The 27,745-nt window shown below is 38.2% G+C and overlaps 1 protein-coding gene across 8 annotated transcripts in view; it reads right to left on the bottom strand.

Annotated features, from left to right (window-relative positions):
• The window catches only part of MTTP (microsomal triglyceride transfer protein), a 74,076-nt gene that overhangs the window by 23,822 nt on the left and 22,509 nt on the right, over positions 1-27,745 (bottom strand). For all 8 annotated transcript variants that reach the window (XM_089303025.1, XM_051820148.3, XM_089303028.1 and 5 more), the window contains 7 exons: positions 23,337-23,444; positions 22,611-22,727; positions 21,820-21,959; positions 19,620-19,770; positions 18,381-18,538; positions 13,969-14,137; positions 12,690-12,797 (listed from right to left, as the gene is read on the bottom strand). In XM_089303025.1, coding sequence (XP_089159151.1) covers positions 12,690-12,797; positions 13,969-14,137; positions 18,381-18,538; positions 19,620-19,770; positions 21,820-21,959; positions 22,611-22,727; positions 23,337-23,444 — 951 coding nt within the window. The remainder of the gene's footprint in view (positions 1-12,689; positions 12,798-13,968; positions 14,138-18,380; positions 18,539-19,619; positions 19,771-21,819; positions 21,960-22,610; positions 22,728-23,336; positions 23,445-27,745) is intronic.

A 27,745-nucleotide genomic window follows, 5' to 3' on the forward strand; every position in this document is an offset into this window, starting at 1 on the left:
TCAGAAAAATAGACAAGCTTTGAGAAAATGAAATTTAAAATAAAATACAAAGTTTAAAGTTAACAGAAATAACTAAAGTCCCACCATCAAAATTTAAAACTTCAAAGTGCACTTATTATAGACAAAATGCTGCTCTAAGGGGAACCACGGCTTCTAATATTTTTCTGAAAGCAAGAAACATACCATACACACCATTCAAAGCTGATACAAAGAGATAAAGGAGATTATTCTACTGTGATAAAAGGATCAATTCATCAAGATGATGTCACAATTATAAATATAATGCACTCAACATTGGAGCACTTAGGAGGATAAAGCAAACTTTAAGTGCTCTGAAGGGACATGCAGACCAGAATACAGGAATAGTGGGAGATTTCAGGGCTGGTGTTGTGGTGCAGCAGACTAAGTAGCTGCTTGGGACACCTGCATCCCATTTTCAGACTTGGCTCTTTCATTTCTGATCAACTTCCTGCTAATACATCCAGGGAGACAGAGGATGATGGCTCAAATATTCTAGCCCCTGCCAGCCATGTGGTAGTCTCAAATGGGTTCAGGCTTCCTGACTTCAGGCTGGCCCAGCCCTGACTGTTGTGGGCACTTGAATGAAATAATGGATAGAAACACACTCTCTCACACATCTCTGCCTTTCGAGCAAAAACATTAAAAACAATAGTGAGATAGTTTAATACATCATTTTCAACAATAGACAGACCATCTAAACAGAAAAGCAATAGGGAAACAACGGACTTGAACTATACTTTAGACCAAATGGATCACACAGACATAAATAGAATATTCTATCCAATAGTAACAGAACACATATTCTTCTCAAGTGTACATGGAACATTCTTCAAGATAGATTGTATATTATGCCATAAAACAAGTCTTAACAAATTTAAGAAGATCAAAATCATATCCAGTATCTTTTTTAACCATAATGGTATGATATTAGAAATCAATAAAAGGAGGAATTAATGAAAATTAACAAATATGTGGAAATTAAACAACTATTAGATCAAAGAAGACACCACAAGGAAGCTTAAAATAGCTCCAGAGATAGAGCAACATGGCAAGTGAGTAAGATGCTTCAATGGTCATTTCCTCACAGAGACATCAATTTGAATAGCTATTCGTGAACCAAGTCACATTCCTAGTCATTATGGAAGCCAGGTGAGAGACCTAAGTTCCTGGTTTTAGTATAATAATAAGAAAATTGCACTGAAGAAAGTAGGAAGGGATGAGTGACACATATCACCCCTCCCACAGTTCTATGCAGTACAGTGTAGAAAGAATCACCTCACCTCCTTCTTAGGAGATGGAGAGGGAATTAAGTACAGATACAGACTTGAAATCCAATGTCATACCAGCAACAGTAAGAACCAATACTGGTGAGGACTCCATGACTCCTGCCTCCAGGACCATACTTGTAGACTGAGTCTTTAGGCCCCTTAGGCAACCAAATGCCCACCTCTACTACCTTTTACTCAACCTCTGGCAGAAAACAGATCAAAACTCCAGCTGCTATAGAGTAGAAAATGAAATGAAGCTTTGGACCTTGCCTTGAAGCTGAGAGCTGGATCCACTGCTGTAAGATGTAGCAGCTAATAAAGCCCACAGACCTTAATTCCATGCCAGTCATAGCAGACAGCGCCTATAGAGTTGTCATAGTATTAGGAGGAGATCGGCATCCTTGTTGGATGGACTTGTTTCTAAGTGTATCACCACAACATATGGAGCTGGTGTGCACCCCTGAGGTTGAAAAGGGACAGTGACTATGAGATGTGTGACCTCACTTAGTGCCAGCCTGGATAACCAGATGCCTACCTTTATCATCCCTCCCTCAACCTTTGGAAGACAGAAAGAAAACACAGGATTGTATCTTAGAACTCAATGACAGTCAGGTGAAACCTAACAATGGATGGATCTTAATGGTCCCCATCTTTAGACCAATGCCAGTGCACAGAGACTCTAGACCTGCACTGGTATAAAGTAGAGTCCTGTGGCCCAAAGTAACTGGACATATACCCCAACCAGCACCACCAGCAGATGGTGGCTGGGGGGTTCAGGGTATGAGTCCACCTTAGGATCAAACATCACATAGAAGTATGGGCTTTGGCACTAACCCTATGCTGTGGCAGTCCTGGTGGACCATGTGCGCCAGATGTAATCTAGAATTGCAACATTGGTTTGCCACAGGACTAGGCATCTTGGCATATCTTGTCACACACAAAAAATCCTTGTAAGGGTGGACTATTCCTTTAAAAAATTTTTTATTTATTTATTTATTTGAAAGGTAGAGTTATAGAAAGGCAAAGAGAGAGAGAGAGAGAGAGGAGAGGGAGAGAGAGAGAGGTCTTCCATCTGTTGGTTCACTCCCCAGATGGCCACAATGGCTGGAGCTATGCTGATCCAAACCACTTTCCCAGTTCATCTTGAGCAACTCACCAAACGCAGATCTGCAATCAGTAAGAGCTTGGGGTGTCCTCTAGGACTAAAATAGTGATGACCCACCCACAAGGACCTTGCAGCAAAACTCAATTAAGGATGCCATCTAGTGCTGAAATAGCAGAATTATCCATAGGCTCAAAGAAATCAAACACTGCTTAGAATTTTGGAAGGATAAACATAAATGAAACCAGTATATGAAGACCAGAAAAGAAAACTAGTCTCTCAATGTACAGATGACATCATATGTCAACCATCCTCAAAGCTTTCACAGAAAAATAATTCAATTAATGAACAAAACAAGGTGCTAGAAAACAGTTATAAATTCATATCTTCAAATGTTCAGATGAAAAATTCAAAATAGCTGTTTCAGGAAAGTCAATGAATTTTAAGAGAACACAGAGAAAAAATTTAATGCACTAACAAAAAGATGTACAGAGAGATAGATGTGATTTTTAAAAATAAAGCAGTAATCTTCCAACTGAAAAGTACACATGGAGAAAGAAAAAACACAATGGAAGGCATCCATAACAGAATAGATGGAGTAGAAGAATCAATGAGCTGGAAGATAAACTATTTCAAAACATACAGTGGGAAGAGATAAAAGTAAAAAGAACCAAGAGGAATGAAGAAAGCTTACAGAAATTCTGGGACAGCATGAAAAGAGCAAATATCCAAGTTATCAAGATTCAAGAGAGATTTGAGAAGGCAAAAAAGCTAGAAAGGATATGTAAGCAAACAATAACATAAAACTTCATAAATACAGAAAAAGATTTGATTATCTTGGTACATGTTGAAGGTCACTAGTTGGATTCAGTCAACTTAGTCTACACAAGACATACTATAATCAAGCTCTGCAACGTCAAAGAGAGGACTCTCAAAGCTCCAAGAGAAGGGAAACAAATAGCACATAAAGGGGTCCTAATTTCCCTGACTGAATTCTCAGCAGAAATCTTACAAACCAGGGGGAAGTAGGATCAGACTTTCATAATACTGGAGGAAAAAACTACCAAAAATATTGTACCCCACAAAATTATCTTAGATATGAAGGAGAGATAAAGATATTCCCAGATAAACAAAAGCAGACAGAATTTATAACTATCAAACATTTCTTTCAAGGAATGCTAAAGAGAATTCTTCAAACTGAAACAATGAGACAACAATGAGCAAGAACAAAATATCAGAAGGTAGAAAGCTCATTGGGAAGGGTACATACACAGACAAATTCAGAATGTTCTAGTATATAAATATTCTGTGTAAACTGTTCACATTATTAGTATGAATAGTAAAAGCAATTCTGAAAAGTAATAATTACGTTTACAGATAGCCAATACAGAAAGACTTAACAAGGAACATTAAAAACTCAAAATGTGGGAAAGAAAGGAGTGCATATGTAGATTACTTTATTAAATTTTAATGTCTTTCTTCATTTCACTACTATCCTCATAATTAACATCAAGCTGTTATAATTTCAAAGTAGCTTGTGATAACCAAAAGATGTTTTTGGTAAGCCTCCCAAAAGAAAAATATCTATAATAGGTTTACCAAAAATATAAGCAAGAATCCAAACACATTATTATTTATTCATAAAGGAAGATTGTTAAGGGAGGGAGGAAGGAACTACAACAAAATTAGAAAACAAGTGTTAAAATGGAAGCAGCAAAACTTTACCTATCAATAATTACCTAAAATGTAAAAAGATTAAATTTTCGAATTAAGAGACAGAGTGACTGAATGGATTTAAAAACAAGACCCAGGCCAGCGCCGCGGCTCAATAAGCTAATCCTCCACCTTGCGGCGCCGGCACACGGGATTCTAGTCCCGGTCGGGGCGCCGGATTCTGTTCTGGTTGTCCCTCTTCCAGGCCAGCTCTCTGCTGTGGCCCGGGAGTGCAGTGGAGGATGGCCCAAGTCTTTGGACCCTGCACCCACATGGGAGACCAGGGGAAGCACCTGGCTCCTGGCTTCAGATCACCGCGATGTGCTGGTCACAGCGCGCTGGCTGCGGTGGCCATTGGAGGGTGAACCAACGGCAAAGGAAGACCATTCTCTCTGTCTCTCTCTCTCTCACTATCCACTCTACCTGTCAAAAAACAAAAACAAAAAACAAACAAAAAACAAACAAACAAAAACAAGACCCAACATATGCTGCTTATAAGAAACTCTCTTCATCTCTAAGGACATGCATAGACTGAGAGTGAAAGGATTGAATAAGATATTTCATGTAATAAAACCCAAAAGAAAGCAACAGTATCCATGCTCATATAAAATAAAGTATATTTTAAATCAAAAGCCATAAAAAGAGATAAGATCATTATGCGATGATAAAGATTTCAATCCAGCAAGAAAAAAATAAGTTATAAATACATATGCACCCAACATTGGAGCATGCAACTGTACAAAGCAATATTAATAAACCTAATGGAAGAGATAGACTTCAATGCAAAATACAGTAGTGTAACTTAACACCCTACCTTCAGAAATGGAAAGATCATCTCAACAGAAAATCAATAAAGAAACAACAGAATTTAACTGCACCCCAGATCAATTGGACTTAACAAAAATTTACAGAATATTCCATCCACCTAGTACAGAAAACATTATTTTCAACAGGACATGGAACATTCTTCAGGGTAGCCAATAAGGTAAGTCATAAAATAAACCTCAGTAGGTTTAACAAAATTGAAATCATATTGAATATCTTTCACGGCTACAATACAATCAAAATAGAAATCAATAACAAGGAAACCTCTAAGGAAGAAATTAAGAGAGAAATTTACAATATTCTTGAAACAAATGAAAATGGAAATATCACATACCAAACCCATGGCAGACAGCAAAAGAAGTAAAAATGAGGGAAATTTACAGCAATCAATACCTACAGCCAATAAAGAAGAAAGGTCTCAAATAAAACAACACAATGAACTAGAAAACCGAGAAAAAAGTCAAAAACAAACTTAGTAGAAGGAAATAAATAATAAAACTCAGAAATAGACTTTAAAACTACCCCTAAAAATCAATGAAACAAAGAATTGTTTCTTTGGAAATATAAACAAAATTGACACTTAGCCAGACTAAGAGAAAAGGAAAAAAGACTTAAATAAATGAAATCAGAGTTGAAAAAAAAAGACATTACAAATATCACCCCTGAAATACAAAAGATAGAAATTATTATATACAATTACATGGCAACAAATTTGACCTTGAAGAAAGAGACAAATCCTTGGATACACACAACTTTCCTAGGTTGAATCATGAAGAAATACAATATTGAAACAGAATAAGAAGTAGTAAGTCTAAATTAGTAACAAAACTTTCTCATCAAAGTAAAGCTTGGGATTCTATGCTGTCACTGCTGAATTCTTTTTTTTTTTTAATTTGACAGGTAGAGTTATAGACAGTGAGAGAGAGAGAGAGACAGAGAGAAAGGTCTTCCTTCCGTTGGTTCACCCCCCAAATGGCCACAACGGCCGGAACTGCGCTAATCCGAAGCCAGGAGCCAGGTGCTTCCTCCCGGTCTCCCACATGAGTGCAGACACCCAAGCACTTGGGCCATCCTCCACTGCCCTCCTGGGCCACAGCAGAGAGCTGGACTGGAAGAGGAGCAACTGGGACTAGAACCTGGCGCCAATATGGGATGCCAGTGCTGCAGGCAGAGGATTAACCAAGTGAGCCACGGCGCCGGCCCCATTGCTGAATTCCATAAATCATTTTTTTTAAAAAAGATTTATTTATTTACTTGAAAATTAGAGTTACAGAGAAGGAGCGACACAGAGATCTTCCATCTACTGGTTCACTCCCCAGATGGCCACAATGGTCAGGGCTGAGACAGGCTGAAGCCAGGAGCCAGGAGCCAGGAGCTTCATCCTGATCTTCCACATGGATGGAAGAGGCCCAAGCACTTGGGCAATGTTCTTCTGCTTTTCCCAGGCCATTAGTAGGGAGTTGGATGGGAAGTGGAGCAGCCATGACATGAACCAGTGCCCATAGGGGCGTCTGCATTGTAGGTGGTGGCTTTACCCACTACGCCACAATGGAAGTCCCCCTACAAATCATTTAAAGAAGAATTAACAAAAATCCTTTTAAAATTATTCCCAAAAAATGGAAGAGAAAGGAATCATTCAAAACTCATTCTATAAGGCCAACATTACCTTGATGCCAAATCCAGATAAGAGACAACACAACAGAAAAGAAAGCTATGTGCCAATACCCTGGATAGCTCTAAATGTAAAAATCCCCAACAAAATTCTAGAAAACCGAATCCAATAGAAATATTGCTCATTAAAAATATTTCTCACCATAATCAAGTGGAATTTATCCCAGGAATGCAAGGATGGTTCAATATGTACAAATCCATAAATGTGACATACCACATCAAAGGAATAAAGTACCAAAATAGTATGATCTTTTCAACATTTTGATAACATCTAACATCACTTAATGATAAGAACTGAAATTAAGTATAGAAAGAATTTACATCAACATAACAGAGCCCAAATATAGCAAGTCAACAGCTAACATCATACTGAATGGTAAAAGATGAAGACTTTCTCTCAAAGAATTGAACAAGGAAAGGATGCCTACTTTACTACGTTTCTCAAAACACAGTATTACAAGTCTTAAAGCAATTTAGGAAGGAGAAAGAAATAAAGTACACCAAGATTGGAATTGAAGAAGTAAAACATTCATTGTTTACAGATGACATGATCTTACATAGAAAATCTCAAATATCCCACCAAAAAAAAAACAAAAAACCCACATTAGAACTAATAAATAAATTCAGCAAAATTGCAGGATACAAAGTCAACCTACAAAAATTGGTAGTGTTTAACAATACACCAATAGCAAATTATCTGTATAAGAAATCAAGAAGGCAATCTCATTTTCAATACCTACAAAAAATAAAATATCTAGAAATAAATTTATTGAAGAGGTAACAGATCTCTAAAACAAAAACTATAAAACATTAATGAAAGAAACCAAGGAGGGGGGTCGGTGCTGTGGCACAGCAGGTTGAAGCCTCAGTCTGCAGCGGCAACATCCCATATGGGCTCTGGTTTAAATCCAATCCAACTCCCTACTAATGTGGCTGGGAAAGCAGTGGAAGATAGCCTAAATGCTTGGGCCCCTGCACCTGCTTGGGAGACCCAGAAAGAAGCTCCTGGCTCCTGGATTTGGATCAGCTCATCTCTGGCCATTGCAGCCATTTGGGGAGTGAACCAGCAGATGGAAGACCTTTGAGGTGGTATGTCACATTTATTGATTTGTGTATATTGAATCATCCTTGCATTCCTGGGATAAATGGTGCTGGGAAAACTTGATATTCATAAGCAGAAGAATGAAGCTCAATTCTCTATCTCTCATAATGCACACAAACCAAATAAAAACTTACTGAAGACCCAAATGTTAGATTTGAAACTTGAAACCACTAGAAGAAAACATAAGAGGGATGCTTCAGGATATTGGAATAGGCAAGGATTTTTCTGGTATTATATTCCAGAAACACAGGAAACAAACGGAAAAATAGACTAATGAAATTGCATCAAACCAATGAGCTTGTTGAAAGCAAAGAAACAAGCAATATAATGAAGAGAAAAACTAAAGAATGGGAGAGAATACTTGTAGACTATATATCTCACAAGGCGTTAATATCCAGGGTATTTAAGGAATCCAATGGCAAACAAACAAATAATCCAATTTAAAAAAATGGGAGGTTGATCTAAACAGACCTTTCTCAAAAGAAGACACATAAATGGCCATCAGGTATATGAACATATGCTCAGTATCACTAATCATCAGGAAAACGCAATCAAAACCACAATGGTGTATCACTTCACTGCAGTTAGATTGACTGTAACACAAAAGACAAAAAGTAACAAGTGCTGATGAGGCTGTGGAAAAATGGGAACTCTTGCACATTGTTGGAGCTGATAATATAAATGTGTAAATCCATTGTAGAAAAAATGAATTCCCTCAAAAAACTAAACATAGAGCTATCATATGATCCAAGAATTCCATTACTGCGTATATATCCAAAAGAAATTCAATCAATATGTCAAAGAAATATCTAATTGCCGCACTATTCAGAACAGCTTCAAAATGGAGAAAACTTAAGTGCCCATCTATTAATGAGTGGATAAAGAAAGCATGGTACATGTTCCCAATGGAATACTATTTAGTCATTAAAAGGATGAAATCTTGGAACTAATGTTGTGATGCAGTGGCTTAAGCTGCCACTTACAACACTGGCATCCCATATCAGAGTGCAAGTTCAAGTCCCAGCTACTCCATTTCCAATACAGATTACTGCTAATGTCTGGAAATAAAGCAGAAGATGGCCCAAATACTTGTGCCCCTGCCACCAACCTGGGCCACTAGGATGGAGTTCCTGGCTCCTGGCTTTGACCTGGCCCAGACCTGGCTTGTGTGACCATTTGGGCTGTGAACCAGTGCATGGGTGATCTCTCTTTTTCTGTCTTGCCCCAATCCTCCACTCTCACTCTGCCTTTCAAATAAGTAAATAATCTTAAAAAAAAAAATAAACAGAAAAAAGGATGAAATCTTGTCATTTGTAACAATGTGGATGGAACTGCAGGTCATTATGTTAACTGAAATCAGACACAGAAAGAAAAGTACTGTCTGACCTTTTTTTTTTCTTATGGTGAATCTAAAAAAGTTGATCTCATATAAGTTGACAGTGGCATGGGAATTGGCAGGGACTGTGAAGAGTAGAGGGGAAGCAAGAATGGAAAAGGTTATTTTACAGATTCTAAGTTGTGGCTAGATAAGAATAAGAAGTTCTAGTGTTCTGTTGCACACTAAAGTACTATAAATAATGATAATATATGTATATTTCTTCTCAAAACACTGTAAGAAAGGACTTTTAACGTTTCCACCATAAAAAATGTTTGAGGGGATGGCTCTGTTCACCCTGATTGGATATTATGCAATGTTTAGATATATCCAAACATCACATAGTGCCCCATAAGTATGTACAATTTTTAATATGTCAGTCAAAATGTTTAAAAATTATTAAAAGATGATATTGAAACAAATGAAAATGGAAACAATATATCATAACTTATGTGATGCAGAAAAAGCAGTTCTAAGAAGACAGTTCAATGCATTAAATGTCCATGTCAAAAAAAGAAGGGGGTAGGTGCTTTGTTGTAGCAGTTAAGATGCCACTTGGGATGCCTGTATCACATATCAGAGTGCCCCGGTTCAAGCTCCAACTCTGCTTCCAGAGCTTCCTGCTAGTGTGCATTCTGGGCAGCAGCAGAGATGGTTGAAATATGGGGCCCTGCCACCCATATGAGAGACCTGGATTGCATACTGGGTTTCTGGCTTCAGCATTGCCCAGCCCCAGTTGTTGCAGGCATTTGGAATGTGAACCAGGGGATGAAAGATCTCTCTCTCTCTCTTTTAAAAAATTAAATTAAAATAAGTAAAAGAATTTTAAACAGAAAAAAATCTCAAATAAATAAATAACATTACATATTAAGGAACTAGTAAAAGCAGATCAAACTAAGTCCAAAGTTAATAGAAGGAAGTAAATAATAAAGATCATAGCAGAAATAAACAAAATAGATGATTCACCATCTTAACAGCATGGAGGACAAAACCCATATGATCATATCCATAGATGCTGAAAAAGCATTTGACAAAATTCTACATCCTTTGTGATAGTCTTAACAAATCAGACATAGAAGGAATGTTCCTCAACACAAAATTCCATATATAATAAATCCACAGTTAACATCATACTCAACAGTTAAAGGTTGAAAGTTTCACTATAAAATTGGGAAAAATATAAGGATGCCCACTTTCACCACTTATGCTCAACATGATACTAGAAGTCCTATACAGAGAATGAGGTACAAAAAAGGCAACCAAATAGAAAATGAGGGGCCAGCGCTGTGGCATAGTGCCAGCATCCCATAAGGGAGCTGGTTCTAGTCCCGGCTGCTCCACTTCCTATCCAGCTCTCTGTTATGGCCTGCGAAAGAAATACTAGATGGCCCAAGCCCTTGGGCCCCTGCATCTGCATGGGGGACCCAGAAGAAGCTCCTGGCTCCTGACTTCAGATCGATACAGCTCTGGCCATTGCGGCCATCAGGGGAGTGAACCAGCAGCTGGAGGACCTCTCTCTCTCTCTGCCTCTGCGTTAATTACATAAATCTTAAAAAAATAAATAAATAAAAGGAACAAGTAAAATTGTCTCTCTGCTTTCTGACAACTTGATCTTATATACAGAATACCCTAAAGACACAATCAAACAATTGTTAGAGCTGATAAACACATTCAGCACAGTTGTAGAATACAAAATCAATTAATAAAAATCAGCAGAATTCCTTACCATCAAATTAATAAGCTTTTATCTTTAAACACCAAAATAAATTTACCTTTTTAATTCAATTTTTCATGACATTTTGGAAGTGCTTCTGTACTACAAAGCCATAGTAATCAAAGCAATAAAATAGATACATTGACCAATAGAATAGGATACAGAGCCCAGAAATAGACCTGTGCACTTACGATCATTTAATTTTGCACGAAGGTGCCTAGGCCACAATGGGGGAAAGGCAGACTCTTCAATAAGTTGTGATGGGAAAACTGGATATCCACAAGAAGAAGGATAAAAATGAACCTTTATCCATCCTTATGGAAGAACCAATTCAAAGTGTATTAAATATTAAATATCAGACCTGAAACTAAAACTACCAGAAGAAAACAAAGGGGAAAGCTCTATGCCATTGGTATGGGCAGACATTTCTTGGATAGGACTCCAAAAACATAGGCAATGAAAACAAAGGATAGACAATGGAGTTGCATGAAACTAAAATCTTCTTCATGGCAAAGGAAATAATTGAGTGAAGAGACAACCCACAACCTGAGAGAGAATATTTGCCAATCAGACATAGGATAAGGGGCCAATGTCTAAGATATAAACAACTCAAATAACAAAAACAAAAAAATCCAAAATAATCCAATTTAAAAATGGGCAAAGGACCTGAACAGACATTTCTAAAAGAAAACACACAAATTCAACAAATATTTGAAAAAAACTCTACATCTTTAATCATTAGAGAAATGCAAATAACACTTGTTAGTCTACTCAAAAAGATAAAAGATAACAATGATGGGTGAGGATGTGGAAGAAAGAGGACTCTGGTGCACTGTTGTTGGCATTATAAATTAGTATAGCCATTTCAGAAAGAAATATGGAGGCTCCTCAGAAAAGTAAAAACAGAACTGACATACAGTCCAGCAATCCCACTTCTGGATAAGCTTGTATACCGAAAAGAAATGAAATCACATTGTCAAACAGATATCTGCACTCCCATGTAACTGCAAAACTATTCACAAGAGCCAAGCCAAGATTTTTAAAATGTGACATATATACACAGTGGAATACTATTTAATCTTTGAAAAGAAGGATATTTTGTTACTTGTGATAACATGGACAAACCTAGAATATGTTATGCTAAGTAAAATAAGTCAGGCATAGAATGATAAATACTGCACAATCTCACATAGAGAATCTTAAAAAGTTGAACTCAAGAAGTATAGCAGTTGTAGCAGAACAGCAGTTACCATAGGTTTGGATAGAGCTGGGGGTGGGAGGGGACACAGGGAAAGGGGAGGCAGTCAATGGGTACAAATTTCAGTTAACAGAAATAGGTTCTGATGATCTATTATATAATATGGTGACTTTAGTTAGTAATAATGTATTGTATGTTTAAAAATATCTAAAAGAGCAGATCATAAAGTGTCACCACAAGAATCACTAAGTATTTGAGGTGGTAGATATGTTAATTAGCTTGATTTGCTCATTGCACAGTATATACATATATCAAAACTTCACAGTGTACCTTATAAATATATGTAATTATTATTTGAAATGAAAAATAATACAAAAAAGATGAATATGTCATAGGCACTCAATAAATTGGTAGGGAGTTTAAAAGACTATTCACTCTTTATCAAGTATGTATTGAACATTATCTATTTTAAGCAGTTGGTGTTCAACAAAACAAGATCCATTTCTGCATGGAGTTTATACTCTAGTGGGAGACAGAAAGAAATCATGAACAACCAATTTGTGAGTTATGTTAGTAATAATTGCTATGCAAATAGGAAAGTAGAGTGAGGGGATTAGGCAAGCCAATAGAGGGCAGCAGGGTCAGTATTAAACAGGATGATCTGCAACAGTGGAGTACATGAGACTGGATTTGCACTTACTTGGAGTTTGCAGCCTTCGTTCTGACACAGCTTCCTGACGAGGGCTCCAATGATGATCATAACAGTTTCTCTGATGTCATTGCTCCCAAAGGAACCTTTGAACGTCCTCTATTACGCAAACAGGAATAAAACAGATTACAATGACATTAAAAAAATTTCCAAGGGACACTTTTAGTTAAGGAGTAAGTATACCATACCTGAGGAAAATGTTTTTATGTTATTAGATTGTAAACTCGGAATTTTGCTTTTGAGACACTTGCAAATTCACAATCCAGCTTTTAATGAAGTTAATAGAATGACACCTTCCCAGGCAGTCTCAGCCTGATTCCTTAAACTCCCTAATGGTTTAACAGATTAAATTCATTGAGCCAGTGAGCCAAAATAAAGTTCATAAATTTTCATTTATGGGTGAAAAAATGACTTTATTGCTTTTATCAAATTCTCAAACAGGCCCATTTTCTCCTAGATCATAAGTGGGTAAGTACACTTTTAAAAAAAATCTTGAACCCAAGAGAAGTCCAGTTTTTGTTTCCAATCTAAATGCTTTAATATTGGAAGAATTTTATCTCTTTAATATATGTGTAATAAAAACACAAAGATTTGGCCAGCGCTGTGGCTCAGTAGGCTAATCCTCCACCTGCAGTGCCAGCACCCTGGGTTCTAGTCCCAGTCGGGGTGCCGGATTCTGTCCCGGTTGCCCCTCTTCCAGGCCAGCTCTCTGCTGTGGCCCAGGAAGGCAGTGGAGGATGGCCCAAGTGCTTGGGCCCTGCACCTGCATGGGAGACCAGGAGGAAGCACCTGGCTCCTGGCTTTGGATCAGCGCAGCACGCCGGCCGTTTGGGGGGTGAACCAACGGAAGGAAGACCTTTCTCTCATTGTCTAACTCTGCCTGTCAAAAAATAAAAAATAAAAAAAAACACAAAGATTTTTAAATTCAAGATAAATCTTTTAAAATTAATTATTGAAGCATAATCCACACTTCTATTTGAAATTTTGTCCTGAATCACATGATATGTCCAGTGAATACCATCTAAAAATTTTCATATAGTTTACGCTATTTAATTGCATCAACTAAGAATTGCAGACAATAAGTGAAATAATTTACAGTACAATTAATGACTAATGGATAGAAATTAGTACAATAGGGTTTTAACATAAATATTCAGAAGGTTCTTGTTTGTTGCTTTCATGCTGATGTAAGTAGGTTTTAACAACTGCTTACAATCTGAAGAATTTTGTTAGCTGAGAGCATCTATTTTTCATTTGTTCTTGGACTTACAATGAGGGTTCTCAGGAGTTCTTCATTGGGATGGGAGGCAAATCCACAGGCATAAAGAAACCTCTCCTGGAGGATAATGCTGCTATCACTTTTGAAATCCAGAAAGTCCAAAATGGCGTCCAGTGAGTCTGGGGTCTGGGCAGAGGTCACAGCATCCACCAGCTGAGGTCTGTAAAGAAGGTATAGTTATGGGGCCGGCACTGTGGCACAGTGGGTTAAAGCCCTGGCATACATGCTGGTATCCCATACGGGTGCTGCTTCAAGTCTGGATGCTCCACTTTCAATCCAGCTCCCTGCTAATGTGCTTGGGAAAGCAGTGGAGGATGGCCCAAGTGCTTGTGCCCCTGTACACATGTGGGAGGCCCAGAAAAAGCTCCTGGCTCCTGGTTTTGGATCAGCTCAGCTCTAACCATTGTGGCCATTTAGGGAGTGAACCAGCGGATAGAAGACTTCACTCTGTCTCTACCTCTCTCTGTAACTCTTTCAAATAAATAAAATATATCTAAAAAAAAAAAAAAAAGGAAGGCACAGTCATGGGTATCAACATCTAAGATGCTCAAGGAATTATAAAAATCTGACATCCATATATTCTCCATTGGTCTCAGTTTCCTAAGAAGTGATCTTTTTATGTGAACAAACAAAATAAATAAGATTTTTCTAAAGAACCCCCAATTATATCTACATCTCTGTCACATTCAAACAAGGTATGTCAGAATATATAACTAACTTCACAGTATTAACCTGAGCCAAATATAACTTGGATATTTGTCAATAAAGCCATATAAATAAAATTATAAATAAAGTAAAAATTCTTTTTTTGTATGAGTAATACATAAGAGCTTTGATCCCGGCCGGCGCCACGGCTCAATAGGCTAGTCCTCTGCCTGCGGCGCCGGCACACCAGGTTCTAGTCCCAGTCGGGGCACTGGATTCTGTCCCGGTTGTCCCTCTTCCAGGCTAGCTCTCTGCTGTGGCCCAGGAGTGCAGTGGAGGATGGCCCAGGTCCTTGGGCCCTGCACCCCATGGGAGACCAGGAAAAGCACCTGGCTCCTGGCTTCGGATCAGTGCAACGGGCTGGCTGCAGCGTGCAGGCCGCAGCGGCCATTGGAGGGTGAACCAATGGCAAAGGAAGACCTTTCTCTCTGTCTCTCTCTCTTACTGTCCACTCTGCCTGGTGGTAGCTTAACCTGCTGTGCCATAGCCTGGGCCTCTGTACTATATGCTTTTAAGAAATTATATGTTGTACAATATCATTCTGATCCTAATGAAATCCTAGTGAATGAAGCACAGACAGAGAGCCATAATACTTATTATCTTTTGTACAACACATGGAAATCTTAGGTATACAATCTCCCTAATTTCTTCTTCTGTAAATGGAGCTAAAATATTATTTATCTCAGGATTATTGGAAGTATTAGATTACAAAACCTATATAAAACACTTAAAAGAGTGCTTGACATATAGTGATTAATAAATATAACCCTTAATAATACTATTACCTGATTTAATCCATTGAACATTTTTGTCTATTTATTTATTTTTAAATTTATATGACAGGTAGAGTTTACAGACAGTGAGAGAGACACAGAGAGAAAGGTCTTGCTTCCGTTGGTTCACTTTCCAAATGGCCACAACAGCCACAGCTAAACCGATCCGAACAGGAGCCAGGAGTTTCTTCCTGATCTCCCATGTGGGTGCAGAGGTCCAAGGACTTGAGCCATCTTCTACTGCTATCCCAAGCCATAGCAGAGAGCTGGACTGGAAGAGGAGCAACTGGGACTGGAACCCAGTGCCCATATGGGATGCCGATGCCGTAGGCGGAGGATTAACCTAGTGTACCACAGCGCCAGCACCATTTTTGTTAGTTTAAGATTAATATTTTCCCTTACATACAAAGAAATAGACTCAGAAATAATGAATCATTTGTTCAGGATCACATAGTGAGTAAATGGTGCAGCTGGGATTAGAATTAGGTGTTTCTGACTCTGGTGTCTATGGTCTTTTAATTACACTGCTGTTTCCCAATGTTTTCCATGAAATACCTGTCCAATGAAATGCTTTAAGAAAAGGGACTTTCTGCTAATACACCCAGGAAGGAAGTCAAGGAAGGCCCAAATGCTTGGGCCCTTGCCACTCATGCAGGAGACCTGGAGTTCTAGGCTCCTGGCATAGACCTGGCTCAGCCTTGGCTGTTGTGGTCATTTGGGCACTGAACCAGCAGATGAAAGGTATCTCTCTCTCTCTCTCTCTCTTTCTCTCTCTCTCTTTCTTTCTTCTTTACAAATAAATAAGTAAATCTTTTTTGTAAAAAAAAATGACAAGGTATTTTCAAGGTCATGTAAATTAAGAAAATATTTGAAAAATTTTTAAAGACTATTATCAGATTAAGGACACTAAAAATTCCTGCAACAAAGAAAATATTTGAATTGGTTTGATCCAGTATTTTCCAACCTCAGTTGCTCACAGCATCTTTTCCTCTTGGTGTACCTGTTAATATCCTGTGAATTACAGGATACACAATACAGACACTTTGGGAAATGCTATGTTCCACTACCATGCCTTTCATTACCCTACAATAAACAAAAGGAATTGGTAGCCCTATTGTAAATATGTTCAAAGTGATTCTTAGAAAGGCTAAATAAAAACAAGTTGCTTAAAGATTATATATTGTTATATACTGAAGGTCATAATTTAGGACTATACCTTTTTATTTTAATCCATTCTAGACTCCTTTCTATTATACTATACTACATATGATATAGTAAAATACAAGGGATCTTCAAATGCATTTTATGAAAAAACTTTCAAATTTTTTACACAAAATAAACATTGCTCTATTTTTTCACAAACTACTTGAATGCCAAATATATTGTATAAACAGTCTTATTTAAAAGATACACTGTATGGTTGCATAAATTATTGTCATCTTTAAGACTTTTAGGAATCCAGATAAGGGTACAGTTTACTGTAATCTCTATTTTAAATTAATATATAATTTTTGCATTTTTCTTTTCTGCATTTTTGGCTTTGATATTAAGACAAGTCGCTTTATCAATATATTTGAAAGCTCTGTGATTAAAACAGAGGCCCCTTGTTTATAATTTTTGCACATCTTTCAACTTTCGGTTTAAATTTTTCTTTTCTTTTCTTTTCTTTTCTTTTTTTTTTTTTTGACAGGCAGAGTGGACAGTGAGAGAGAGAGACAGAGAGAAAGGTCTTCCTTTGCCGTTGGTTCACCCTCCAATGGCCGCTGCGGCTGGCGCGCTGCAGCCAGTGCATCGTGCTGATCCGAAGCCAGGAGCCAGGTGCTTCTCCTGGTCTCCCATGCGGGTGCAGGGCCCAAGGACTTGGGCCATCCTCCACTGCACTCCCAGGCCATAGCAGAGAGCTGGCCTGGAAGAGGGGCAACTGGGACAGAATCTGGCGCCCCGACTGGGACTAGAACCTGGTGTGTCGGCGCCGCAAGGCGGAGGATTAGCCTATTGAGCCATGGCGCCGGCCTAAATATTTATTTTTCAAGACAGCGATCAATTTGTGGTTACCCATATGGAATTCTACCAATATTTTAATGCTTTAAGTCCAGTTAATAAGAAATACAATCAAGAATAAATAGACTTTTCAGAGAAAAAAAACTACATTCTCCGCTTCTAGGGGAACTGAGTCCTTTAAACTCAGTGACTGCTGTTACTCCTGTATGTTCCTCTTGGCTAGTTTCCACTTGTGAGTATATCAATGGATAGTTTCCACCGTTGGATTCAGGAAAGCTTTTCCTTTATCATTAACTAGGATAATTGGTACTAACTGTGTATTTACAAACAAATTCTGTATTATAAACCAAAAGCAATGTATTTACAAAGTGAATTTGAGAACTGAATCAAGTGTCTTCATTACACATGATAATGAATCAGAGTTACATCAAATATGAGATAATGCATCCATTCCCTTTTTCCAGATTCTTTAGGCTAGTTACCTCCATTCTCAAATGTCTACGTAAACATTTCTTCAGTTGGATCATTAATAAAGTCACATTATTCAATTGAAGAAGTCAAAACTGTTGCTTTAATCAACTCTGAAATCTTTTCAAGTGTAAATGAATAGGCTGGGATCACAATTTCAAAAACAGTGAGGTAGCACACACATCAGGGTGTCACAATGAAGCCCTGGCCTCACCTCCCTGGATGCCATCCACAAAAGGAATGTTCATTGTGAGTCACTGTTGAACCTTGTTACCGCACACTTGGTAAAGGGAGCATTAAGCTGTTGCATGTGGCATAACCGCTTGATGAAAATGCAGAACAACATATAGATGAACTGGAAGTGGGACAGTTGGTGTCAAAGGGGGGTCTTTCTTGCTTCTAACAACCCAAAACTGTTTTCCTGAAAGACAATCCCACACAGTTCGAGAAACTTACAATACTTCCTTCTTTTCGGCCTTTAGGATTTGGAGGATCTCTTCTTTCTTCGCAGTCCTGAGGTGCTGAATGAAGGCCAGGAAGTGACTGACAGACTCGGCTTTGGAGAGGCTGTCGGGCTGCAGGTGGCTCCTGATGGACTGCCAGTGCTCTGAGAGCTGCAAAACACGGCTGCAGGCTCAAACTCCAGTCATCATTCTGCACACCTACATTCATAAAGGGTGTTCTCCCCAGAAGGCAAATTTTCCTTGCATGTGATAAGCAAAAGAAACTTCCATATCTTACCTCAATATACAGGATCACTCCCTGCCCACATCACACCCCCATGACTCCCAGTGGCAAATATAGAACCCTGACAACCCTACGCACAAGTCATCTGTAGGAGGACTGCTTTAGTCCATTAGTGTTTAGCTTGAAGGAACACAGGCAATGATTAATTGGTTTCTGGGAATGTAGATCATCCCATGGCTACACCGAAAGGATGACATCTGAGGACAAGATTTGACTAACCATAGTGAAAAGTGTGCAGAATTTTAATTAACAGCAGGATATTTCAGAGGAGAAAAAAAATCAGAACTGCCACAGAATTGAATCAGCTTTGTAATTTAACTGCACTGCACTGAAAATCAATCTGTGCAGTAGTTTGAGCGCCTTATTCTATCTCTTACTTTGTTTGTATGAAATTCAATGTTTTTCTGTTCCTGAGGTCTGAATTGCTCATTGCTTCTATGAAGCAGAATGGCAGTTAGATAAAAGGAATTCCTACATACACACTACTATTAGTCAATTGTAGTTTTAAAAGTAGTAAATAATTATAGTTGTAATTAATGACATCTTTTGGCTCTGGAAGAAGCTAAAGAACTTCGTCTTCGCATCAATACTCAGAACACTGAGAATGCAACATATTACCCCTGAGACAAATTACGATCAAGTGACAGAACTTTCAAGAATCAGATCCATTTTCTTGACTCTGCACTTCCCCAAATTCATTAGGCTCTTTTCCTCCCCTGAATCCTAGGCATAACTTTTAGAAGGCTGCCCTAAATCATAACTTTTTTTTTCCAGTAAGTGTTGTGTTAACACATCATTCAGGTACATATTGCTTGGCTACTGTCATCATAACTCAGTGGTGACTGGTAGTTCTTTAGAAACTCTTCATAGAATTCATTGATCCTGCTATTGAGAATAAAAGGCAAACAGTTTTAAGCCATGATTAATCCCACATTTGTTCAAACTTACAGAAAGGCATCCTTTACACTCGCTCTGGAAGACCTGACCCACAATGGGAATGGCTGTATACTTTGAATCAACAGCTTTAATTACAGCCTCAACCTTCTTGCCAGGCCTCAGTCTTGGGCCTGCTTCAGTGGTCTTCAGCTCTAATTTCTGCCTGCATAACACCAAAGAAACATAGCACATTATAAACATTCTTTTGAGTGAAAAGGATACTAATTGCTATTATTTTGGCAATAAGATTATTCCAGTTGGATACAGCCATGTCTTTCAAACTCAAATATCTGAAGATGTAACTGAAACCCCAAGATAATCACCAAGGTTTTCTGGGAGCAGAAATTTTATTCAAAGATTTGAAATTTAAGTCTGTATTCTCTTAGAGAAAATAAAGGGAGAATAAGAGAATACAGGGAGATCAAGAGAATACAGGAGAGAAGCTTTGCCTGGAAGCTGAACATGGTATGTGATGTCAGTTCTTTTGAATTTAGCCTAACTTTCTAAAAGTGATTTTTCAGTCCCTTGCATGTTATTTATTAGACAAGATAATTAAGAAAGCTTATCTTCCAAAAGTGATATTAACAATATTTTTGTCTGCCATGCTCTTCCAATCCCTGTGTCTCTGCCATCAAAAGTAGGTTCTCTATCCTTCTCCTTGAACCTGGGTAGGACCCTGATTGTCCCAGCTAACAGAGGACAGTAGGGAGTGATGCTCTGTGGCTTCTAGAGCTATTTTATAAAAGGAATTAATTCTTCGTGTGGCATGCTATCTGTATATATGCCTTTGGGACATTGAGCTGCCATGGAAGAGGTGCAGCCACTTGAAACTGTCATGCTGAGGGACTCATGGAGATACAGAGTTACATGAGGAGCCTTGGCTGTTTGAGTCTTCTCAGACCATGCACCAGATATGAGGGAGCAACATTAAGACAACTGCAGCTCCAGCCAATGAGGCCTGCAGCTGCAGAGCAGACCCTGAGTGCGGCATGCCTAGCTAGGTCAAGCCAAGCTCCCAATTACAAGAGAGAATAATACAATGATTTTTGCTTTTTTAAAATACTGCTAAGTTTGGGTTGCTTTGTTATATAGAAATGGAAATCTGATAGACTTGAAAAGTGATTTAAATTTATTTTATATGAAAACAATATAGATATAATATGAAGTTAGGATGCAAAATGTTGCTTCAGATATGGCTTCCACACAATTTTTTAAAGCATTTGTAGTTTGAGGCACTTCTCCCAATATTTTGCATTACAACTGTTTCTAAGAAATTTTTTAAATTATTTATTTATTTGAAAGGCAGAGACAGAGGGAGACAGAGCAAGAGCGAGAGATCTCCCATCTATTAGTTCGCTCCCCAAATGCCTGCAACAGCCAAGCCTGGGCCAGACTGAAGCTAGCAAACAGGAACTCAATCTGGGCCTCCCCTATGGGTGGCAGGCACCTGTGTACTTGAGCCATCACTGCTGCCCCCCAGAGTGTGCATCAGCAGGAAACTGCAGAGCCAGGAGCAGAGCCAGGACTTGAACCCAGGCCCTCTGGTATGGAATACAGGTAGCTCAAGAAACAGCTTAATCACTACAGCAGATACCTCCCCGCAGAGGGAATTTCTGAGGTATAGTGCATATAATTTAAAAAAACTATTCTTTTACAAATAAAAAACTAAAAATAACACAAACTCTTATATTTGAAATTCCAGGTAATCCAGATAGAAATATTTTGATCAGAAAAAAAAAGTTCTAAAATAGATAAAACAGACTTTAATACTAAAATGTTATAAATCTTATCACAAATTCTGTTACATCTCCTTGCTACTTTTATGATTTTTAACAATAATTTTTTAAAATTCTCAAGGAGAGAAAATATGAATGTCACCACATTTTAGCCTTAATATTGAAAACATCTGAAAGTGAAATTAGAAAATGAATGTGAATGGATCAAGTAGTTTGTCTTTTTAAAATTTAAATTCTATTCAATGAATAATTCATTTTTAATGAAATGCTATTTTAAAAACAGTATATATATATATGAGATATACTACTGTAGATAAAGTGAAAAGTTAAAAAGTGAACAAGATTTTAATTACTGTTTTCAAGCAGCTAACAAAGTGAGATAGCACTACACACACACATATACATACACCTATTTACAAAGTACAATAATATGTCAAAGAATAATAAAGAAAATAAAAATTTCAGCATTATCTTACTTTGACACTATTTTCCCTGTAATTGTTTGTAGGAAATTCAGTCGAAAAGCATGTGTCTCTTCTGCAAGCACAGCTGTGACAAAGCTGTCTTCTATCTTATACGTACTGACAGATGTGGCTTTCGAACTGACACCCAAGACCTAAATAAAGAAATGTCTCTCTTTGTAACAAGGAATCACCATTTTAATCTTCAAACCAAGGCAAATATAAAACTATTTTTTAATCTCCAAAAGAGTTCATCTTTCACCCTTCCTCCATTACCCACATCTACAACCTACTTAAATAAGTCTATTCATTAAATACGTATATACGTTGGGACCAGTGCTATGGCATAGAGGGTAAAGCTGCCACCTGCAGTGCTGGCATCCCACATGGGTGCCGGTTCAAGTCCCTGGCTGCTCCTCTTCCAATCTAGCTCTCTGCTATGGCCTGGGAAAGCAGTCGAAGATGGCCCAAGTGCTTGGGACCCTGCACCCACATGGGAGATCCAGAAGAAGCTCCTGGCTCCTGGCTCTAGATCGGCCCAGCTCAGGTTTTTGTGGCCATTTGGGGAGTTAACCAGCAGATGGAACACCTTTCTGTCTCTCTCTCTGCCTCTCTGTAACTACCTTTCAAATAAATAGATAAATCTTTGAAAAATATATAAATATATATATATTGAAACCATAACCCAAATTAAACATTATAAAAGTCTCCCAATTATATCATTACTTTGTTTTTCTATTATTTTAAATTAATCTCCACAAGATGAAATAATTTGAATATGTCAAAGAAAGTGATATTGATCATACCTGATTGGGAGTTGAAAATCCAGATCTTGCTATTTTGCATGAATCCAAAGCCTTAATTTTGATCACACTGTCTTGACTAGCCTGGTAAGTCACTTTACAGTTCCCAGAGATATCTACCTAAAAAAAAAAGCAAGAACATAGCACTTGGGATCCTGTATGAACCATATGAATTCCAATGGGAAGTGCTTTACAATTTGAAGTAATGTGTCACTGGGGAATTTTTTTTTATAGGATGACAAGATAAAAAAGACAGGAAGTACTCAAAGTTTCCTATAGAGTGTTGACTCTTTTCCATCTTCTTTAAACGACTCTTACTAGCACCTTCTCATTGTCCCAGGAAGAACTTCCAGGGTAACTGGAATCCAGGGTAACCTGGAATCCAGGTTAACTGTTTGTTTTTAAGATACACCCTGCCATAGTGGTGTACAGCAATATCTTGGAACCAATGGAATGACCTCAGTGGCTTTCTGAATATCTAATATTTACTTATTCTATAAGTCCCCTTAGTATAATTCATTCTAATCCCTTTACTCTGTATTTAAGTAATAAAACATTCAGCTAAATGGCATAAATGAGACTTGTTCAATGAATCCCCTCTCCCTTTTTCTGAGCAATACCATGCTTGTAACTCTTCTACTGAATGTGTACAACTAGAAACCCTAAAAAAAACCTATGGCAAAATTATTGACAAATAATATACTTGACCCTTATAAAATTAATAAATACCTCATTGCTGGTTCCAGAACTTAATTGCATCTGAAATAGGCTAGCCAATCCTCTTTTCAGATTTTGAATGGCCACTGGCTCATTTTGATATGAGTAGAACTCTTTGACCTAACAGAAAAAAAAAGGACAAACACCAATAAAACAAAAATGCATCATTTACCAGTTCTATTTAAATAAGTGGCAGGAAAGGTCAGATTCTCACCCCTATTAAATCTGGGAGAAATAGATCTGTTACTCCAAAGCTGTGACTTCTTTTTTGTGAAAAGAAGCTATTTAAATTTCTAAGAAGCTAGATTATCAGGATATGAAATTTAGGGAGGCCAATAATGAAGGTTCTGAACACGATGGACATTACCCAGGGAAGGAAAGAATGCTGGAATAAGCTGGGACTTCTGTGAAAACAAAGATGACCCAAGGAAGAAAAATCAGGAACACTGTCTTTGAATATGGTCATGGTCATCAAGTTCTCTACTTGTAACCTGCTTGAAACAAACACTAACCAAGTTTTAAAATAACAGCAAAAATGGTTATTAAAAGACATTGATTACTCCTGGAGTGGCGCAGCCTCTGTAGACTGTGACAAGACCCAGGTAAAACCACATGGTCAACATTTCACAAGAGCAATGTTTTCTTGCTGTTTAGCGCATTCATGTCGGCCTTGGGTAAAAGAAAATACACAAGATTGGAAGATCTAAGGTTGAGGTTCTACTGATATATCATCTGCCCAGGCTTTGCTTTGATGTTCCCTTTAGAAGGCAGGGAAAAGAGGTTGAGATGAGGGTGACTGATTTGGCAGCAATAGCAAGTGACCTAATTTTATTTGGTCATGGTATTTATAGGCATGCAGATGATAACAGTGTGTTTTACCATTTTGATAATTTAGCCCATATATAATAAACAGGCTAAAAATGCAGTGAATTTTCTGGAAAGCAACCTGTTGTTTTTCACCCTGTATTGACTCCAAATGCATCACATGATTTAGAAATAGAAGATAGATACATCTTCCCTGTTAAAATTCCCAAGATCTATGATAATTATGGCTGAGTATTTTTACCAGAAATATCCTGAATACCTTTCCTATTTATCTTTAAAAACAACCATGACTTATCAAATAAAGCAGAAAGTTCAATAATCATGCAATAAATTCAATTAATACCAGTCTGAATAACTCAGCCTACATGAGAACTGATGTTTTACCATAAGAGAATATTTTGCTTGACTTAGTTAAATAGGAAATATCAAATCTCATGATAGATATATTAGATACTTTATCTGGCAATCAATTTTAGTTACCATACTGGATGGACCTATAAATGTTGGAATATTGTTTGTTCCTATAAATGTTGGAATAGTAGTGTTTGTCCTGGTTAAAAAGGAACTGGAAAAATTACCTCAGTGTCTGAAAATCTATGGTATCATATTCCCAAGCAAATCATGGGCAATTTCTCAGACCCAAGTATGAGTTTCTGATGTTCCACTTTGTAAATTGGGCCTTCTTTCCTTTAGTAATGACAATTTAATTCCCCTTCCAAATATTTGCAGGGATGATATCTCAGGAGGGCATGACTATCAGAGGTTTCTAAGTGGGTTGCTTAAGCTCAGGAGCAGCTAGGAGTACTCACTCAGTGGCAACTGACACATGCTTAGGGCCTATGACTCACAAAAGTTAGAAAGCATTCCATTTGGGGACAGCACTGTGGTGTCGCGGATCAAGCTACTGCCTACAATGCTGGCATCCCCTGCGGGCACTGGTTGGATTCCCAGCTGCTCCACTTCCAATCCAGCTCCCTGCTAATATGCTTGTGAAAGCAGTGGAGGATGACCCAAATGCTTGGTCCCTGGCACCCATATGGGAGGTCTGGAAGAAGCTCTGGCTTCTGGTTTCAGCCTGGCTCAGCTTGGGCCATTGTGGTCATTTGGGGATTGAACCAATGGATGGAAGATCTGTCTGTGTTTCTCCCTATCTCTCTCTATGTAAGTCTGCCTTTCAAATACATAAAAAAAAAAATCTTTAAAAAGGGCACTGTGGTGTAGCTGGTTAAGTTACCACCTGCAGTGCAAGCATTGCATATGACCACTGGTTGGAGACCTGGCTATTCCATGTCCAATCCAGCTCTCTGCTAATGCACCCAGGAAAGCAGCCAAAGATGGCCCAAGTCCATGGGCCCCTGCACCCACATGGGAGACCTGGGGGAAGCTCTTGGCTCCTGGCTTCAGCCTGGTACAGCTTTGGCTATTGTGGACACTTAAGGAGTGAACTAGTAGTGGACAAAAGATCTCTCTTTCTCTCTTTGTCTGTCTTCTGTCTGTCTCTCTTTCTCTGTAACTCTTTCAAATAAATAAAAATAATAATTAAAAAAGAAAGGATTCCATTTCCATTAAGAAGGAAAAATAGCTGCACTACCATTGTTATCTTCACTTCCTTCCCAGGCTACAAAATGTGCCTAAACTGTAAAGTTTAACCTAAAATCTTGGGAAATCAGTTCCTAAATTCCATCATTGGTCTATGCATAATGATAATCTATTATTGATCCATGTTTGTGGATCAAGTTTTGATCTAGACCTCTAAATCTCTAAGTAGTGTTGGTACCCTTCTGTTCCCTGGCAGGCTAACCATTGGAACTGTGAGAAACATACAAAACAAAACAAAACAAAAAACCATTTTTCATTCTTTGTCTTGTTTGCATTATTTCCCTAGAACTAAAAAGGTGGACAGATCTTTTTGCTTTGTATGACTGCTACTTCTGAGGCATTTCTTTAATGTAGACCAATGTTATCCAAGCATTGGTATCATTCTATGCTAAGTGTCAAGTCTGTTAAAAAAAAATAATGAAGAGTCAGAACTTTGCAGTTCAATCCACGTGGCTGTTACAGCAATAATCTTAAATTCATTATTTCACAACAGGAACTAAGTAAATTTTATTATATTCAGGCCATAAAACTGATTACTTCATTCAGTACTGAAATGAGTTCTGCACATCTGAGAGCACAGGGCTCTTATCAAAATTCGCAGTCCCCAGAGTTTCCAGGGGAACAGCAGCAGGCACAACCTGGTTACAAACTAAGCTTTTAACCCAAGGAAACCAAGTCTAGAAGGAAACTGGGGAGGATTGTTGGGATGGAGTTGCAGGGACTCTTTTTTTTTTTTTTTTTTTTTTTTTTTAAGATTTATTTTGTTTATTTGAAAGACAGAGTTACAGAGAGAGGTAGAGCCAAGAGAGGGCTTCCATCTGCTGGTTCACTCCCCAAATGGCTGCAACGGCCAGAGTTGAACTGATCTGAAGCCAGGAGCCAGGAGCTTCTTTCAGGTCTCCCACATGGGTGCAGGGGCCCAAGGATTGGGCCATCTTCTACTATTTTCCCAGGCTATAGCAGAGAGCTAGATCATAAGTAGAGTAATTGGGTCTTGAACTGGCACCCATATGGGATTCTGGTGCTGCAGGCCAGTGCTTTAACCCGCTGTGCCACAGTGCCAGCCTCTGCAGGGACTTTTACAGAAAAATTAGGGGGAACAGTTTTCCCTTAGAATCAGAAGGCATCATTCTCTTGGTTTATCTATTCTTTAAGGATAAGAGAAGAACTATATTAACTATCCAGACAGCAAAAGTAAATGAAGGGGAATGGTGCTGTGGTATAGAGGATAAAGCAGCTGCCTGCAGTGCCGGCATATGGGTGCCAGTTCGAGTCCTGGCTGCTCCATTTCTGATCTAGCTCTCTGTGATGGCCTGGGAAAGCAATAGAAGATGGCTCAAGTCCTTGGGCCTCTGCACCCACATGGAAGACGCGGAAGAATCTCCCAGCTCCTGGCTTTAGATCAGCTCAGCTCTAGCCATTGCAGCCATCTGGGGAGTGAACCAGCAAATGGAAGACCTCTCTCTCCCTCTGCCTCTGCCTGTCTGTAACTCTGCCTTTCAAATAAATAAATCAATCTTTGAAAAAAAAAAGTAAATGAAAAGGATCCCAGCAAATAGCTTCAATATGTATCTAAGACACAGCAGAGCACAATGGCACATTGGAAAATAAAGAAATAAATATGAGTATATGCAAAACTTGAGAGCTTTCAAGCTGTCACATTTCTTTTGAGGGGCAGTGTAAATACAGAAGCCACACTACCAGACTCAGAGAGCAAATCAATGACTGGAAATGAGACAAGAGGCCAACTCAGCGGTCATTTAGTTCATTTAATCAGTAAAGACAGCCAAAACCAAAAATGGAAATCTATTAATTATCCTGTTAATTGGACTAACATTTCAGGCTAAAAAAGATTCTGTGCTATAACTTGAGGCATCTTTAACTTGTCAGTGTTAATCATTAACCAGATGAACATAAGATTTCCAATTACATTTGTAGGCAAAACTACAAACACTTATGTAGAGGAAATGGGTGGGCATGGGAAAAAAAGATGTGCA

The sequence above is a fragment of the Oryctolagus cuniculus genome, chromosome 8 (assembly GCF_051225735.1).
Source record: "Oryctolagus cuniculus isolate XC-2025 breed Fujian yellow rabbit chromosome 8, ASM5122573v1, whole genome shotgun sequence".
Taxonomy (NCBI): domain Eukaryota; kingdom Metazoa; phylum Chordata; class Mammalia; order Lagomorpha; family Leporidae; genus Oryctolagus; species Oryctolagus cuniculus.